Source organism: Triticum dicoccoides, chromosome 6A (assembly GCF_002162155.2).
Source record: "Triticum dicoccoides isolate Atlit2015 ecotype Zavitan chromosome 6A, WEW_v2.0, whole genome shotgun sequence".
Lineage (NCBI taxonomy): Eukaryota > Viridiplantae > Streptophyta > Magnoliopsida > Poales > Poaceae > Triticum > Triticum dicoccoides.
The window spans coordinates 612,613,050-612,626,707 of record NC_041390.1 but is presented as its reverse complement, the minus strand read 5'-3'; the positions used below and the strand labels follow the sequence as shown (position 1 = coordinate 612,626,707).

The window sequence follows — 13,658 nt, the reverse complement described above, 5'->3', positions numbered from 1 at the left end:
GCAGGCGGCGGTATATTGGGGGCCAAGGTAGGTACTAAGCGTACGTGCTACGTAAACGATCATGATCGTGACTGGTTTGCTACTCTGGGCTTAGGGTGCGTCTAGGGTCTCGTCTACAAAACATCCAGTGTTGGGCCTGGCCCGCGACGCAACGCACGGGACAGATAGTTTCAGTCGAAGGAAAAAAAATACATGTTCCGACAGTTGTTCCCTTTTCTCTAGAAGGTCCCGATAGTAAACATGGTGGAGATAATGTACCTCTCTCCAAGTACAATCCATATTAACTGTTGTTGCTTTAGTATAACTTTGTATTTTCTTTTTTAAATGTTCAACGCATATTAAAGAACTGTTCATTGTGTAATTTAAAAAATTAAATGGTTTATTGAAAAAAATGCAACTAAAAAATTCTCATGTATTTAGAAAGTGTTCATCATGTATTAATTTTTTCATGTAATTATAGAGTGTTTCTGAATTTTCAAAAATGTTCATCAGGTATTAAGTTCATCGTGCATTTAAAAATTCAAAAATGTTTATTATGTATTATAAGAAATTTCACCATATATTTCAGAAATGTTCATGTAATGAAGAATAGTGTTCACAGGTACAAAAAATGTTTTGTGTCGTGCATCATGAATTTTCAATGTGCACAATGAACAATATTTAATATGTGTCGAGGTCATCAGGCTAGCCACCTCCCATGTTTGGATTGCTGCCAAGGGTAGTGGATCTGCCCCCATCGGGTCGTGGATCCAGTCCATCCCCTGCTTGTCATGGGCTCGCCCTATGCCAACCGGGGCAAGTTGGGGCAGAGTGTCCTTTATTTGCTTGTGTCTAGGGCTCAGACATGGCTTGGGGGGCTGCCCAGGGGTAGGGTAGGAGCGACATTTTGGCATGTTCATTCACTGTGCGGTTGTTGCATGTTTAGGGTGGGTTGGAGTTGGGGCCTCAGATGTCGGGGCGATGGCCCCGAGTGGCGGTCCCCAGCATGGTTGGCTCTTCGGCGGGCCTCATGGTGGTGGTGGTGGCTATGTTCCTTGCTCGTGTCGGCGGCGAGGTCTGTAGTGGTGAGAGGCTCGAGTGTGTCATCCTCCTTTGGCGGTGGCAGTGCCTGGATCTGGAGGTCTGCACTCGTCACGAATGTCATATGTGCCTCGTGGTGGTACAAATGAACTGCCGAGATAAAATTTTGTGCTTCGGCACCAATGACAGCGTCGCCCGCCGGTGCCGCTCTCCTCTTGATGACATGTTGTGGTTCTCCTCTTTGTACCAGGGCTCAAGGTGAAAACCCTTTTCTACCTCGGACTCGACAGGGGCGATGCTTTGCATTGTTTTCCTTCCTGGGGGACTTATCGTGGAGCTTATGTGTCGTAGGGCGGATTGTGATGTTTCGTGAGGCCCTCCTATGCTATTTTTCAGCATCGTAGTTGTTTTTTGTTTTTACCTTTGGTATTTTCCATTGTGATTTTCATTGCCCGGCTATCCTAGGATTTGATTTGTAAGGGCATCTTCAACGCTGACCCGCAAATTCCTCTGGTATATGTTTGTTTTTATGTTCGGCTGTGGTCCCCAAACATGAAACGGGAAGGAGCCATCCAACGCTAATTATAAAGTATCCGGCTTGGGGGAGAAAAAGTAGGTGGGGATCATCCATGTGATGGGATATTTGTCCGGTTGGGAGGAGAGAGAGAAGAGGGAGACCATGCACGTGTGGTTGGGAGGAGAGATAGAAGAGAGGGACATGCATATGATCGATCAAGTGCAGGCTTACGGACTACCTTGTACTCGGTCTGCCGTATATTTAGATTTGTGCTTTATCTATAAAGTGGAACGAGAGCGTGGAAGGAGAACAATATGTACCTTATCAATAATATCAATACGTGAACCATTTCTAAATAATTTGTTCAGTGATCAACAAAAAGGATGAATTGCTTAAATTTTGCAGGCTACGGCAACAACTCTACTGCCCCGGCCCCATGCATCAACACATGTCCACATGCATGTGCCTTAATCCGGCACACATATATGCTTCTTGCATGCATGCATACACTCGTGCTCTGCCCTTGCATGCAACCACGTAAAGACGGGTGTATGCATGATCCGTCGATCATTTCAGCATTAGTTCCTGCACTAATATATCATTTCAGCATCAGCACGCACTTTTTCCCCGAAGCAAACCAATCGGTTAATTAGTTCGTGTGCTTGGGCCTTATCTCGATGCCCTGCACGATGAGCCCTCTCTTCCACCGCCGGCATTCCACCTCCTTGAGGCTCACCTCCACCACCCCGTCCTCCTCGTCGTCCACGGCGAACTCGCCCAGCTCGACCTCCGTCCACCCGTCGTCCCCTCTCCGCCGCGGGCACCTGATGTCCATGTCGGCCTCCCTGACCAGCTTCCACCCGTAGTTCTTCCGTGGCCGCACGTACTCCTGCCTCCGTCGGTGCATCGCCGTCTCCTCCTCCCCCTGCATGTGCTGCAGGCAGATAGTGTTCTCTGTCGACGTGGACACCGCGGTCGATGTCGGCTTGGTACCGCTGCCGGAGACGACGACGGTGACCGTGCCCTTGGGTGGCAGGATGCCAATGTTGCACTCGAGGCCGTAGGAGTCGTCGGCGATGGCGTAGACGAGGTAGGCTGCGTAGGTGGTCTGTGGGGTGAGCAGGGAGAGCTGTAGCTTCCCCGTGATCTCCAGCCAGCACACGTCCACAAGCTCGGCCACCTCAGGAAACCTAGAAATACACGAAGGGGTCGGACATGATCAGATACGTGTACCAATCAATATTCAATAGCATGAACACGTAGGAACGAACATGCATGCAGGTAGGAGTACGTGCATGCATGCAAGCTGGTACGTGTCGACACGTGTGTAGGAAGACAGTTTCGTAAGAGGATGCCGTGTCTGAACAGAACACGAAGACAGGGCACGCGTCAGAGGCTCGGAGCACGTTATAAGGCGTGAGAAGAATTGTTCTCTCTTAGGTTTTATTCGGTCAACAAAAACACACTTGCATGCGTTTGATCGAAAATGCCTTTTGGAGCTCGGCCTTCATGGAGGCCGGTTTTTGAAAAACATAAAATTCATGAAAATTCATATTTTTACAATTCAAAAAAATCTGAAAATTTTTTACAGATATATATGGAGGCATAACACACATGTGTGTAAATTTTTAGGACGAAATACGTTGAAATGAAGGTTGTGCAAAAAAAAAACAAATCTGAGGCTTTTTAACACATGTTACTATTCATCCTCAAAGTCCAGAAATTTATCTTTTTTCTATAGGTCGCATTTCGAAATATTTCATCTTGAATTTTTACACACACATACATCTCATCCGTGTATAGTTGCATATTTATTTTCAGAACTTTTTGAAGTCAAAAAGTTTGAATTTTGAATTTTTCAAAAATAAAGGGCTCCATGGAGCTCGGTCACCAAAACGCCTTACTCGCGTTTGATAAACTATATAAATGATTCCTTATTTTATTTGCTTGGTTGGTAGTGGCACCCGATCGACGCGGTACTTAGGAGCCAAGTAACTTTCGACTAGTGTGTGCTCTTGCATCTATTCCCATGGAATTTTATACTCTATCCTCTAGTATGTTTTCTACAACAGTTTGTCTAATTCACATCTAGATGTTTTTTAAGGATGTCACATCTAACCTCCCACAAATATATAATGAAGCAACAAGAAACAAAAAAAACTAGGACAAAAAATAGACCGCAAACAGAGTGAAAATCAGCTTAGATGTGACATAACTATGTCACATCTAGACGTGTCCTAAACATACCCTTTCTACAAAGTGGCAACCTTTGTTCAAGCTTATCGTTCAAAGCATGCACCATTTTTCCTAACTTACTTGGCGGTGGTAGCCGTGCATGGTGTTCCTATTTTGTAGCTAGTCAACTTAGATACCTAGTGCCATCTGAGATCCTCAAAGAAAAAGAAAAACCTAGTGCCATCTGCCACGTACATGAACACGTACGTACACAGCGACCGAGAAGCAATGCAGCTATATCTCTGCATGTTCGTACCGTGATCCGGGAAGGTCGGCAGTCCACGTCCAGCAGGAGGGGTCGTCGCCCCACACGATGCTCAGCGCCCTCGCCGACAGCATCCAGCATTTGGCGCCGCTCCGCCTGTCCAGCCCGAAGCTCTGCACGTGCACCCCATGCCAATACCGATCGATCAGCAACTAGCAACTTTACTCACCTCCACTAACGATTACCAAGTTACCAACAATGTGAGTATACCATGGTGGCGCCGTCGAGGAGGACCGGGCGGCTGCAGAGGCGCGTGAACAGCTCCTTCTTGGACATGGAGCACTCGCGGCAGTCATCGTCGTCGGCGCGGGTGAGCACGGCGGCATGGTCGCGCGGCAGGAAGCAGTCCCAGACGGCGTCGGAGTCGGCCGCGGCCCGGAACGCCGGGGACACGGCCGAGGAGCTGAGCGCGTCCCCCGGCGTCGTCATCGCGATCGCGTGCGCCACGCACTCCTCCGGCAGCCGGTAGATCGCCGCCGCCGCCGCCGCACAGTCCATATACGCAAATATGCAACCACAAAGCACGCGCGCTGGCCCACAGAAGCTTCCTCAACTGACGTACGACGCGATGGAGCACGTGGATTCGATGGATGGATTGGGAAATGGCGGCGCGCGGCGGGTGGTGTTATATAGCCATGCCGGGGAGGGTGGAGAGAGAAGCTTAAGGGCTAAGGCTCACGGCGGGGCGGCACAGTGAGTGGCTCGAGCTCGGTCGGAAGTTAGCTTAGCTATGGCTAGGGGAGCTTTGCTGACTCGGATCAGGGTTTGTTAAAACGTAAAGGGGTGGTGGTGTTCCAGCGGGAGATCCGGCGTGGTGTGCCCCGCACGTACTCCGTCGTCCCCCCAAGGCTTTTCGATCTCTTTCTGGTCGACAGGCTGGTGAGTGACACGGCTTATCGCTAGCACGATCGATCTTGCACCCATGCATGCAGCCACTATCAGACGTCATCCAACGCCACGCGCGGCCTAGTGCATACTCTCTCTTTTGATGTGTGTTACTCGAAAAAACGTGAGAACTTCAAGAAGGAGCATTGTGAATGCAATTTTCTTTTTTTTTTCTTTTTTCGCGGGAGAACTTTCAGTCTGTTCATCATCAATCATGACAGTGCAACAAACACTAATAATAAAAATTACATTTAGATTCGTAGACGACTACAGGCACTAAGCCTCTGCCTTTAGATGGATTTTTTTTTAAAGCCTGACCAAACTTATAGTCAGTTTGACAAGAAAGTAAAATAAATCAGACTTGTTCTATTTCCTAGAGCCTTCCCATCTCGATGGTGTTGTTTGTGGATGATTACTGGGCGTAGATTCCTGTCGTACGTTCTGGATAGTGAGACTAGGGTTTGCAGGATTTGTCGGCGTGGCGGCTTCCTACACTGGGGTCCTTCGGCCGCATCTCCACTAAGTTGATGCGTCCACCTATCACCTATGCCGGCGTGAGGCTTGCGAGATTTATTGATTATTGAGAGGTCAGGCTCTTGGACATGTGGCTCTTTCGGTTGTGACAACTTCTTCATCGAGACAATGATCTGATGGGATCATGGCCTTGATGACTTCCCGCTCATGATCAACAATGTTAAGTTGGCTCTGGCGTTGGAGCGGTGTCCGGCAATGTGACATCAATCTGTTTGAGAGGAAGAAGATCAGCCCACAGCGATTTCAGTGTAATTTCTTTATTTTATAGGTTTCTTTGCACTAGGTGGTGGCGAGATCTTATGGATTTCATCTTTAGCCTACCCCAGCTTTTTTTTTTGCAAGGAAATTTCTGATCTATTCATCTTCAATCATGGCAGAGCTTGTTTGGACTAAAGGCTTATTATTGATGGGTTTCTTTGTACTACTGGCATTATATATAGATGGCTTTTTGACAAAATAATAAAATTTTACTTACATTTTGGGATGGAAGAATTAGTAATGATAATTTAAGATGATAATAAAATAAAATGAAGTATGTGCGAGACACTAATAATCACAATTTTAAATGAAAAATAGCAGTGCCAAATGTCACATCCTTGTAAGTATTTTACAAGTCGGGAACATTCCGGGTGGTTTTAAACGAGCACGTGCTCTTCAATCAGAAGGGAAATGCTCGGTTCTACGTGCCAGGGGAAAGGTCAATACCGTCGAGTCAGCAATGTTCTCAAGCTGACGCCCACCCTGATTCGCGAATAAACATGGTTAAGTCATCTTATACGTTAGGTGGCGAGACGAGCCTAACAGAGACGTACGGGCACTGCCGGAAGCTTCTCTCCATCAAAGTAACCATCTCAAAAACTAAACAGCATGTCCACTTAAAATTTTATATACAAAAAATACGCTCCCTCCGTTTCTAAATAGAAGCCTTTTTAGAGATATTTAGAGTGTAGATTCACTTATTTTGCTCTATATGTAGTCCATATTGGAATCTCTAGAAAGTATTATATTTAGGAACTGAGGGAGTATAAAGGAACTGGATAAAATTAGAAGTGCACATGCAGAAGACAGAGGAGAGCAATGCGCAGAGAGTTTGCTTAGCGCAGTCCCTGCTCATCCGCTCCCGGAACAGGGGCTTTCCTTTCCCCCTTGGGGCCCCAGGGACGTTTTTTCTCGTTTTGCTTCGGCCCGTTCAGTTGGCTGAAACAAAGCACGATAGGCCGGGAGCCTTTAGGGGATCCGACGAGCAAAGAAAGGAAAAAACAGCGTGCTTTAACACAAACCGTGGCCCTTTTGAGGTAAGATTAGTGGCGGATCTACGCAATCCACATGATCCCTTTGCCGCCTTTTGCGCCAGGGGACTCACTCCCCCCAGCTTCCGCTGCTTTCCTTTCCTCCCCACTACACAATCGATCCATCCATCCATCCATCTCCTCAGCGGAAAGATAAAAGAAGAATCCATATCTTAGTGAAGCCTTTGCCAAAGATTTTGCTTGCCTGCGCGAGTCAGTGCTGGCTGGGTGCAAAGGGGAACACATGGATGGACATCAAGTAAAACAAGCAGGCTTTCTTTCATGGAAGCACCAGCCAAGCAAAGCATGCACGAACGGAGAGTCGGGGAGGGTTATGTAACATATCTACACTCTGCGGGTCCATGTGTTGTTCGCCCCGCGCCTCACGATCAAATGTTTCTCTCCCACCTCTCTTCTTTTGCCCTCCGATTGGTTAGGAACAAAACTGGAATTATGTTGTACAAACAAATCGAGCTTCCAAAACTTCCCGGGCGCAAACTCACCGGGAAACCACCCAAGTTGCACAACGCTGCGCTCCTCTCCGACTCTACTCTTCTTCGTCGTCGTCCTCGTCGTCTTCCTCCTCTTCAGCTTCCTTGAGCCACTGCCAAGGAAAATGGGTGACAAGTTAGTATGCTCAAGACAAGCGAACGTCAGTGGGATTTAGTTTTCACAAGACATCATCATGTTTGAGACTTTGTTCTGCCAGCACAACAGATGGCACAAACCCAGTGCCGGAAAATACAACCACCATCATGCCAGGAGATATTATAAATACAAGACATGCGGTTTGAATCATTCCCTCTGATGGAAGGTTTGAGATCATGAAAAACTACAGAAATAGAAAGGCATAAACAGGCCAGGTAAATCTTACGCGATATGGAAAAGGAGAACTCAGCTTAGTACAGTGAATATACCTTAATAAAAGCATCAGACTGTTTAACAAAAACTTTATCAGACTCGTCGGCATTTTCTTTTTCTTCCGCCCATCTCAAAATTGCATCTTCACTGACTACGTCCTTATCATAGAGGTAAGGCAAGATCTGCGTTCAATACAATATTATCAAAACCAACAAAAACAAGATCATCAATTCTCAAACAGTCTACGTCAACCCAGCAGTGCAAACAAAACTACATATGTTCTTCCAAAAAAAATATAAATGGCACGGAACTTATCTGTAATCGAAATCAAATAGTTCTTTACCTTTGAGAACAGTGGAGCAAATTCTTTTGTGATATCTTGGCACATTTCCTCAAACTTCAATAGTATTTCCATCTACATCACCATCACAAAATAATGCATTTAGCCCATGTCAAATACAAAAGACAAAAACAACTCATAAGTCATAGAAATCCATGGGAAAACCCTGTTTTCAAACTGAACATAAAACTTGACAACCACATCAGAGGCCCTTCCAAGAGTCTGCCGTGCACCAACACAACAATTTGGAAGTCTAATCACCACAACCACCATACTATACGCAACCACATGGCAAGGGCGGTGAGCTATCTCAAAATCACCATACTATATGCACATTGTGCAGATCAACATGTCATCAGGTCAAATAATTATATAAACGATTGCTTCAGTTATATAATTTGCATATGCTCGAATGGCTGATAAAGGAACCTATGCTGACTCGATATGGAAGATAACTGACATGATTAAACCTGACAACGAACACACTTGACGCGATACCATTTTTAAATCAATAAACCTGATGGTATTTTTGAATTTTCAAGCAGATGTTACTCATGCAGACTTCAAGGTATTTATCCAGTATATCCTCAAGCCATACCTCCTCATCAACTGTCTTGGTGTAATTGCGTAAAAGATCCTTCCACTTGGCAAGTGCGTCGGCAGTTGTCTTTAGAAGATTATCTATATAAAGAGGGGGGAGCAGGACAAATAAGCTTTTATTACCTTTCATCATGAGATCTAACAGCTATAGGAAAAAAGCATCCCATATCAAAAAGTGCATGACCACAAAGTTCCACAGTTGGGATGAAACTTTCATGCTTGGACTTTGCAATAGAGGAAATGTAATGTTTTATGCAAAATCCTATGGACTTCCTGCATAACCACACTAAGCTCCTCTGTGAACTGGTTCTTTACTCTTACGGTTAAATGACCAAATGTCGTAGCTAATGATCAAATCATTATCCCAATTTGACATGCATCATGGTTCATAAAACTGTGAAGCATCCCTAGAAATCATACCATTAGTAGATTGTGCAGCCACTAATGCACCCCTCATGATCGAATAGAAAACTGCTCCAGCACAATCAGCATGTTGAAGGCTATAAGATAACCTGAAAAATAAGCACAAATTTGCAAACACAATCAGCATTATGACTATAAAAACTAGACAAAATAAAGAATGGGCATACTCTATCAGTGATGTGAAGGATTAAACAAAACATTCTATACAACTAAGAAGATCATCTGGACAGAAATCAAAGATACTAGTTAATTATCGACAGACCGTAAAATTAGAACAAGACACCGCAAATAACTTTCATACTCTATACAAGCAAAGCTAGTGCTTGGGAAACAAAGTGTTAATCCAAATTCAGATGCTTAATGAACATTACCAGCAAAAACAGTTTGTGGTTTTACACGGTGTGAAAATCATGGCTGCAATATTTCTGCAGAATAAATTGTATATGGAATATTACTTCCAGCTAGTTCAATGTTCCATATGAAAATAAGTGATTGAATCTCATCTTGAATTCTTGATATGTAGTACTCCCTCTGTAAAGAAACATAAGAGTGTTTAGATCACTACTTTAGTGATCTAAACGCTCTTATATTTCTTTACAGGGGGAGTATATTTTAATTCTTTTTCACAAAACAAAATGTCCTTTGCAGCAAAACTGCAATGTCATCTGCTTGCAGCATATCATTACTGTCTCAAAAAGAAAATGAGAACTATAGCGCGTTACCCATAAGTAATATGTTGTCCAGGTCAAACCATACTTAGGGTGACTGACTTATATGTGTCATAGTTGTTTACATTTAGTAGGCATTCACAAATATGTCTGTTGTGCAGAAAAGAGTTTATACCTGAGCGCATTGATTTCTAGTATCAAATTATCTTGATGAACCCCATCAAGTGCCCGCTGGAACGTCTCTTCGACCTAAGTAGGGTAAACCAATCAGCAAAGTGAAGACAAAAAGAGTATGAGAATCCCAAGTATATGCTACTAACTTCTTTCTCAAACTTAGTATAATCATCATCCTCAACCACACTGATCTCAGAATCATTGTCACGGTCTGCTTCAGATGGACGGTTGTTCGAGTCTTCTTCTGATCCTTCGTCATCATCAAAAGATACAGCATGCTGCAACTCTTGAAGCTTTTCTTTAGGAATCGGAGCAATTGATTGTCTCCACTCGTCCTGAATTCCAGTATCACCACTTGCCCATATGTAACCAAGGACGCCAGAGGTACCAGTCTAAGCAATATCATAGACAGCAACCACAATGATTATAAATCAAGACATGATAAATGTATCACCAGGGTGCCTGGATATAATAATCCTGACAACCACAGTAACGCAAGCATGGATTACAGAAATCACTGCACCAACTAAGAATAGAAGAATACCTCAGATGCCCCTAAGTCATCATCTTCACATATGATGGTTGGGTGGTCGGCATTACTCTTTGAGATGGAAAAGGCTGCAATATAGAAAGCCAATTTGCTAAGTAAAACATGAGTGATACATTCAAATCATCATAAAAATAAATTGAAAATGCATGTATGATCAAGAACAGAAATTTTAGGGTATGCAGACTTACGTGGACTATCTGTAATTCCAGAATTAGTGTCAGCATACTCAAGTTCCTCGTCACTATCTTCATTTGAAGGCTTGTTAAGTAGTGACACTTTTGAATAGGCAGGGACAACAACATTCTTTCCAACTTTAATCTGAAATGGTACAAATAAGAATTTAATCAATATCTGCAATGCTGCTGAATAGAAAATTGCAACTGGTTTATAGCCTGTTCCTAAAGGAGAAGTGGATAGCACAGAGATGTAATATATAGCAACATACCTTAAATGACAATATGCAGCCAGGCTCAACAATTGCCCCTGCCTTTAGATGAACATCATCACAGATTAAGGAGTTACTCACTTTGCACCCATCTTCAATTATGACATTATCCCATATATAGGAACCATGAATGAGAACGTTTTTACCAATACTGCAACCTTCCCCAATTACCGAATTTGATATCTTGCACTGCTCTCCAATACTTGTCGCATTGCCAATAACAGAATTCGCACCAATTTGTGCAGAATGCGACAATGTAACATCTGGAAAAGATTTGATGAATGTGAACAGTTCATATGTAAAGGTGCTGTTATATAGTTACAGGAATCAACGATGACATACCTATAGACCTACTGAATGACAGGTAAAAGTTCATGCCCAAAAATCACAGTTTAAAACAGCCCATGAACCTTAAACAGAGAATTTTCATGATATTATGAACTAATATCTTTTTTCATTCCAAATTAAACATATTGATTTGATAAATTCATCTAGATTTTGAGGAATGAATCAAGGAACGATATCAAACAAGGTACATAAATAAATCTTTGTGGCTCGTTTCAGTCGCAACTACGCGTACCTGATTCCTTGTAAATTCCTTGGCGGTGAAGTTTCATTTCATGACAGTTACCAAAAGATAACACATCAGGCACCATAGGGTATGTCCATCTTTGTATTATATCTTTGCTCACCGCATCATAGCTCCTGAAATTATCTATTCTTGCAGCATAGCTGGAGCGTATTTCATGAGTATAGATTTTGTATCCCATAATCTGAAAGGATTGGCATGCCATTTGATTGTTACAAAAGAGACATGATAAGAGAGATGGCACTCAAGATACTGCACTAAAAATAAGCATCATGTTTTCTTGTCTTACATAGGTCAACTGGTGGTGAACGGACTTACATCGTCAACTAGTAAACCCTTTACAAAATGACGTCGGAGATGTTGATAGTCAAAGTTATCGGTGAAAAGACTAAGGACTTCTGGCGAGCAGATATCAATATAGCAATCCTGACAGCAAAAGGGGGAATTTACTAAGATCGATAAAACAAGATTTGAAGTACTGGAGAATCATGGCCTTAATAATATAGCAAAAAATTAGCTTGGAGAAAAACATATATCTGTTGTTTAATTAACAAGTTTGAAGGCAGACCTCCATGTTATTATGCAACTGGAGAGTAGGATTATTGGCCAGTATATCCTTATCAATTGTCACACACAGGTGTGAGTTATCTGCCTTATCCTCATAATAAAGTAGCTCCTTTGTCTCAGGAGCTATCGCCATAACAATTTCATCATTGCCCAAACGTGTCTGGTGCGTTAGGATTGAAGGTTTTGAATGCTTTATAATCATAGTCATAACAGCAAGTGGATCCTTTTTCCTTCTGTCCTTGTGTTCCTGGAGAGCATCTTTTAAGCTCATGTTGCTGATTGTATCACCACTGATGAGAACAAAATCACCATTTATCTACATAAAACAGAAGAATGGATGAAACAACTGAAAGTGTAAACGAAATGTCAGGCACACTGTCAGTATGTGAAAAATTTAGAATAGAACAAGAAAATAAGACTGCGCTATGTATGTGTTACGATAGTTGAGGCACAAGCGACAGCTATTAGGACAAAAAAAGGGCACGTGATACTATTGCTAAGCAGGCACAGCAATCACAGAGCTAAGTGCATGAAAAATATCAAAATTGAGGCATTGAGCTGAACTAATGTGTTCTGTATGATGTTATAGTTCAAACCTTGAACAACTTTTTTGGGTAATAGCCATCAGACAAAAAAAATAATGCTAGGTTTTGCTCTGAACATTATTTAATATCATCATTTATCCATCACAATCTCTTGCCGGTTGTAATTATTTCCCAAGTCCACACCATTGAGGCAACCAGTACCAAATGGGAGGCCACTGGAGTGACCTGGAATGGCAGGAAGTTATACAATTTAAATCTACTTTCCTTCCTTGAATGAACTGGAATGACACTCCCAAATATTCCCCAGACTTCAGTTCCACATATGCTCACTATCAGTTCTAGTCAACCGGCCAAGACAAATTGTTAAGCAGTAACAGCAACAGACACTACAACTAATACTGCAGTCCTTCGTAATCCACAGGAAGGATGGAGATCAGAAACTCACAACGCCACGGCCATACATGACGCGGAGCGCGTCACCTGCGCTGATTGCGTCGTGCGACTCGACCGCCGTGACGGCCATCTCCCGGGCCGCGGGCTTGCCGGTCCAGCCGGCCTCCTCCAGGTGCCCCTTGACCTGCTCCGCGTGCGCACTGCAGAACACAAAGACCTCCTCCACGCCCGAGGTCTCCAGCCAGGACAGCGTGTAGTCGATCATCGGCACGTTCACCAGCGGCAGCAGCACCTGCGGGGACAGCGCAATTCAGGTGCCGCCGGGGGGTAGGGTTTGGGGGTAGGGGGATGCGGTACCTTGGGGCGCTCGAGAGTGATGGGGCGGAACTTGAGCGTGAAGCTGTCGGCGAGGAGGACGGCCTGGAGGGGCGAGCGCGAGAGCTCGTCGGCGTCGTCCCCGGCGGCGGCGCCGCCGCGGGACTTCTTCTGGGACATGGCTGCGGCGGCGGCGGCGACGGGGAGGGGTTGGGGAAGGTTTAGCTTTGGTCGCTCGCGCCGTCGTCGCGCCGTGGCTCCGCTAGTGTGGCAGCAGGGAGGCGTGGTGGATCGTACCTGGGCTTAGGAGTTTGGGCATTTTCAGGCTTATAGTAGGCTTTAGGATGTCGAGTATTGAAGCACGGCCATTCGTTCAGCCCATCTGTGCAGATCGTACTTGCCTAAAAAAAACTGTGCAGATTGAACAAAGCTTGCATGCTCGA

The 13,658-nt window shown here is 44.2% G+C and overlaps 2 protein-coding genes across 2 annotated transcripts; both read right to left on the bottom strand.

The window, feature by feature from the left end:
* Window positions 1–1,865: 1,865 nt before the first annotated feature.
* LOC119318463 (putative F-box protein PP2-B12) lies at window positions 1,866–4,644 on the bottom strand. Its single transcript, XM_037593023.1, has 3 exons — window positions 4,248–4,644; window positions 4,029–4,150; window positions 1,866–2,727 (listed from the first exon to the last, which is right to left on the bottom strand). The coding sequence occupies exons 1-3, from the start codon at window positions 4,533–4,535 to the stop codon at window positions 2,187–2,189; spliced, it is 951 nt and encodes a 316-aa protein (XP_037448920.1). The 5' UTR covers window positions 4,536–4,644; the 3' UTR covers window positions 1,866–2,186.
* A 2,350-nt stretch (window positions 4,645–6,994) lies between these two features.
* Window positions 6,995–13,498, bottom strand: LOC119318462 (translation initiation factor eIF-2B subunit epsilon-like). Its single transcript, XM_037593022.1, has 15 exons — window positions 13,258–13,498; window positions 12,953–13,192; window positions 11,964–12,278; window positions 11,714–11,821; window positions 11,387–11,579; window positions 10,807–11,069; window positions 10,550–10,679; window positions 10,356–10,429; window positions 9,958–10,203; window positions 9,813–9,886; window positions 8,967–9,058; window positions 8,545–8,627; window positions 7,950–8,021; window positions 7,663–7,788; window positions 6,995–7,349 (listed from the first exon to the last, which is right to left on the bottom strand). Exons 1-15 carry the CDS (start codon window positions 13,393–13,395, stop codon window positions 7,293–7,295), a joined length of 2,211 nt encoding a protein of 736 aa, XP_037448919.1. The 5' UTR covers window positions 13,396–13,498; the 3' UTR covers window positions 6,995–7,292.
* Between the last annotated feature and the right edge of the window lie 160 nt (window positions 13,499–13,658).

What these genes read in the sequence shown, in the direction of transcription:
- LOC119318463 (XM_037593023.1), bottom strand. Translation starts at nt 4,535, where the DNA reads ATGGACTGTGCGGCGGCGGCGGCGGCGATCTACCGGCTGCCGGAGGAG. An exon ending in TCCTCGACGGCGCCACCATG is followed by an intron (nt 4,151 to 4,247) that starts GTATACTCACAT and finishes GTGCACGTGCAG; the next exon opens with AGCTTCGGGCTGGACAGGCG. An exon ending in GCCGACCTTCCCGGATCACG is followed by an intron (nt 2,728 to 4,028) that starts GTACGAACATGC and finishes GTGTATTTCTAG; the next exon opens with GTTTCCTGAGGTGGCCGAGC.
- LOC119318462 (XM_037593022.1), bottom strand. Translation starts at nt 13,395, where the DNA reads ATGTCCCAGAAGAAGTCCCGCGGCGGCGCCGCCGCCGGGGACGACGCC. An exon ending in AGGAATTTACAAGGAATCAG is followed by an intron (nt 11,070 to 11,386) that starts GTACGCGTAGTT and finishes AATCTTTTCCAG; the next exon opens with ATGTTACATTGTCGCATTCT. An exon ending in TGGAATTACAGATAGTCCAC is followed by an intron (nt 10,430 to 10,549) that starts GTAAGTCTGCAT and finishes TCTATATTGCAG; the next exon opens with CCTTTTCCATCTCAAAGAGT.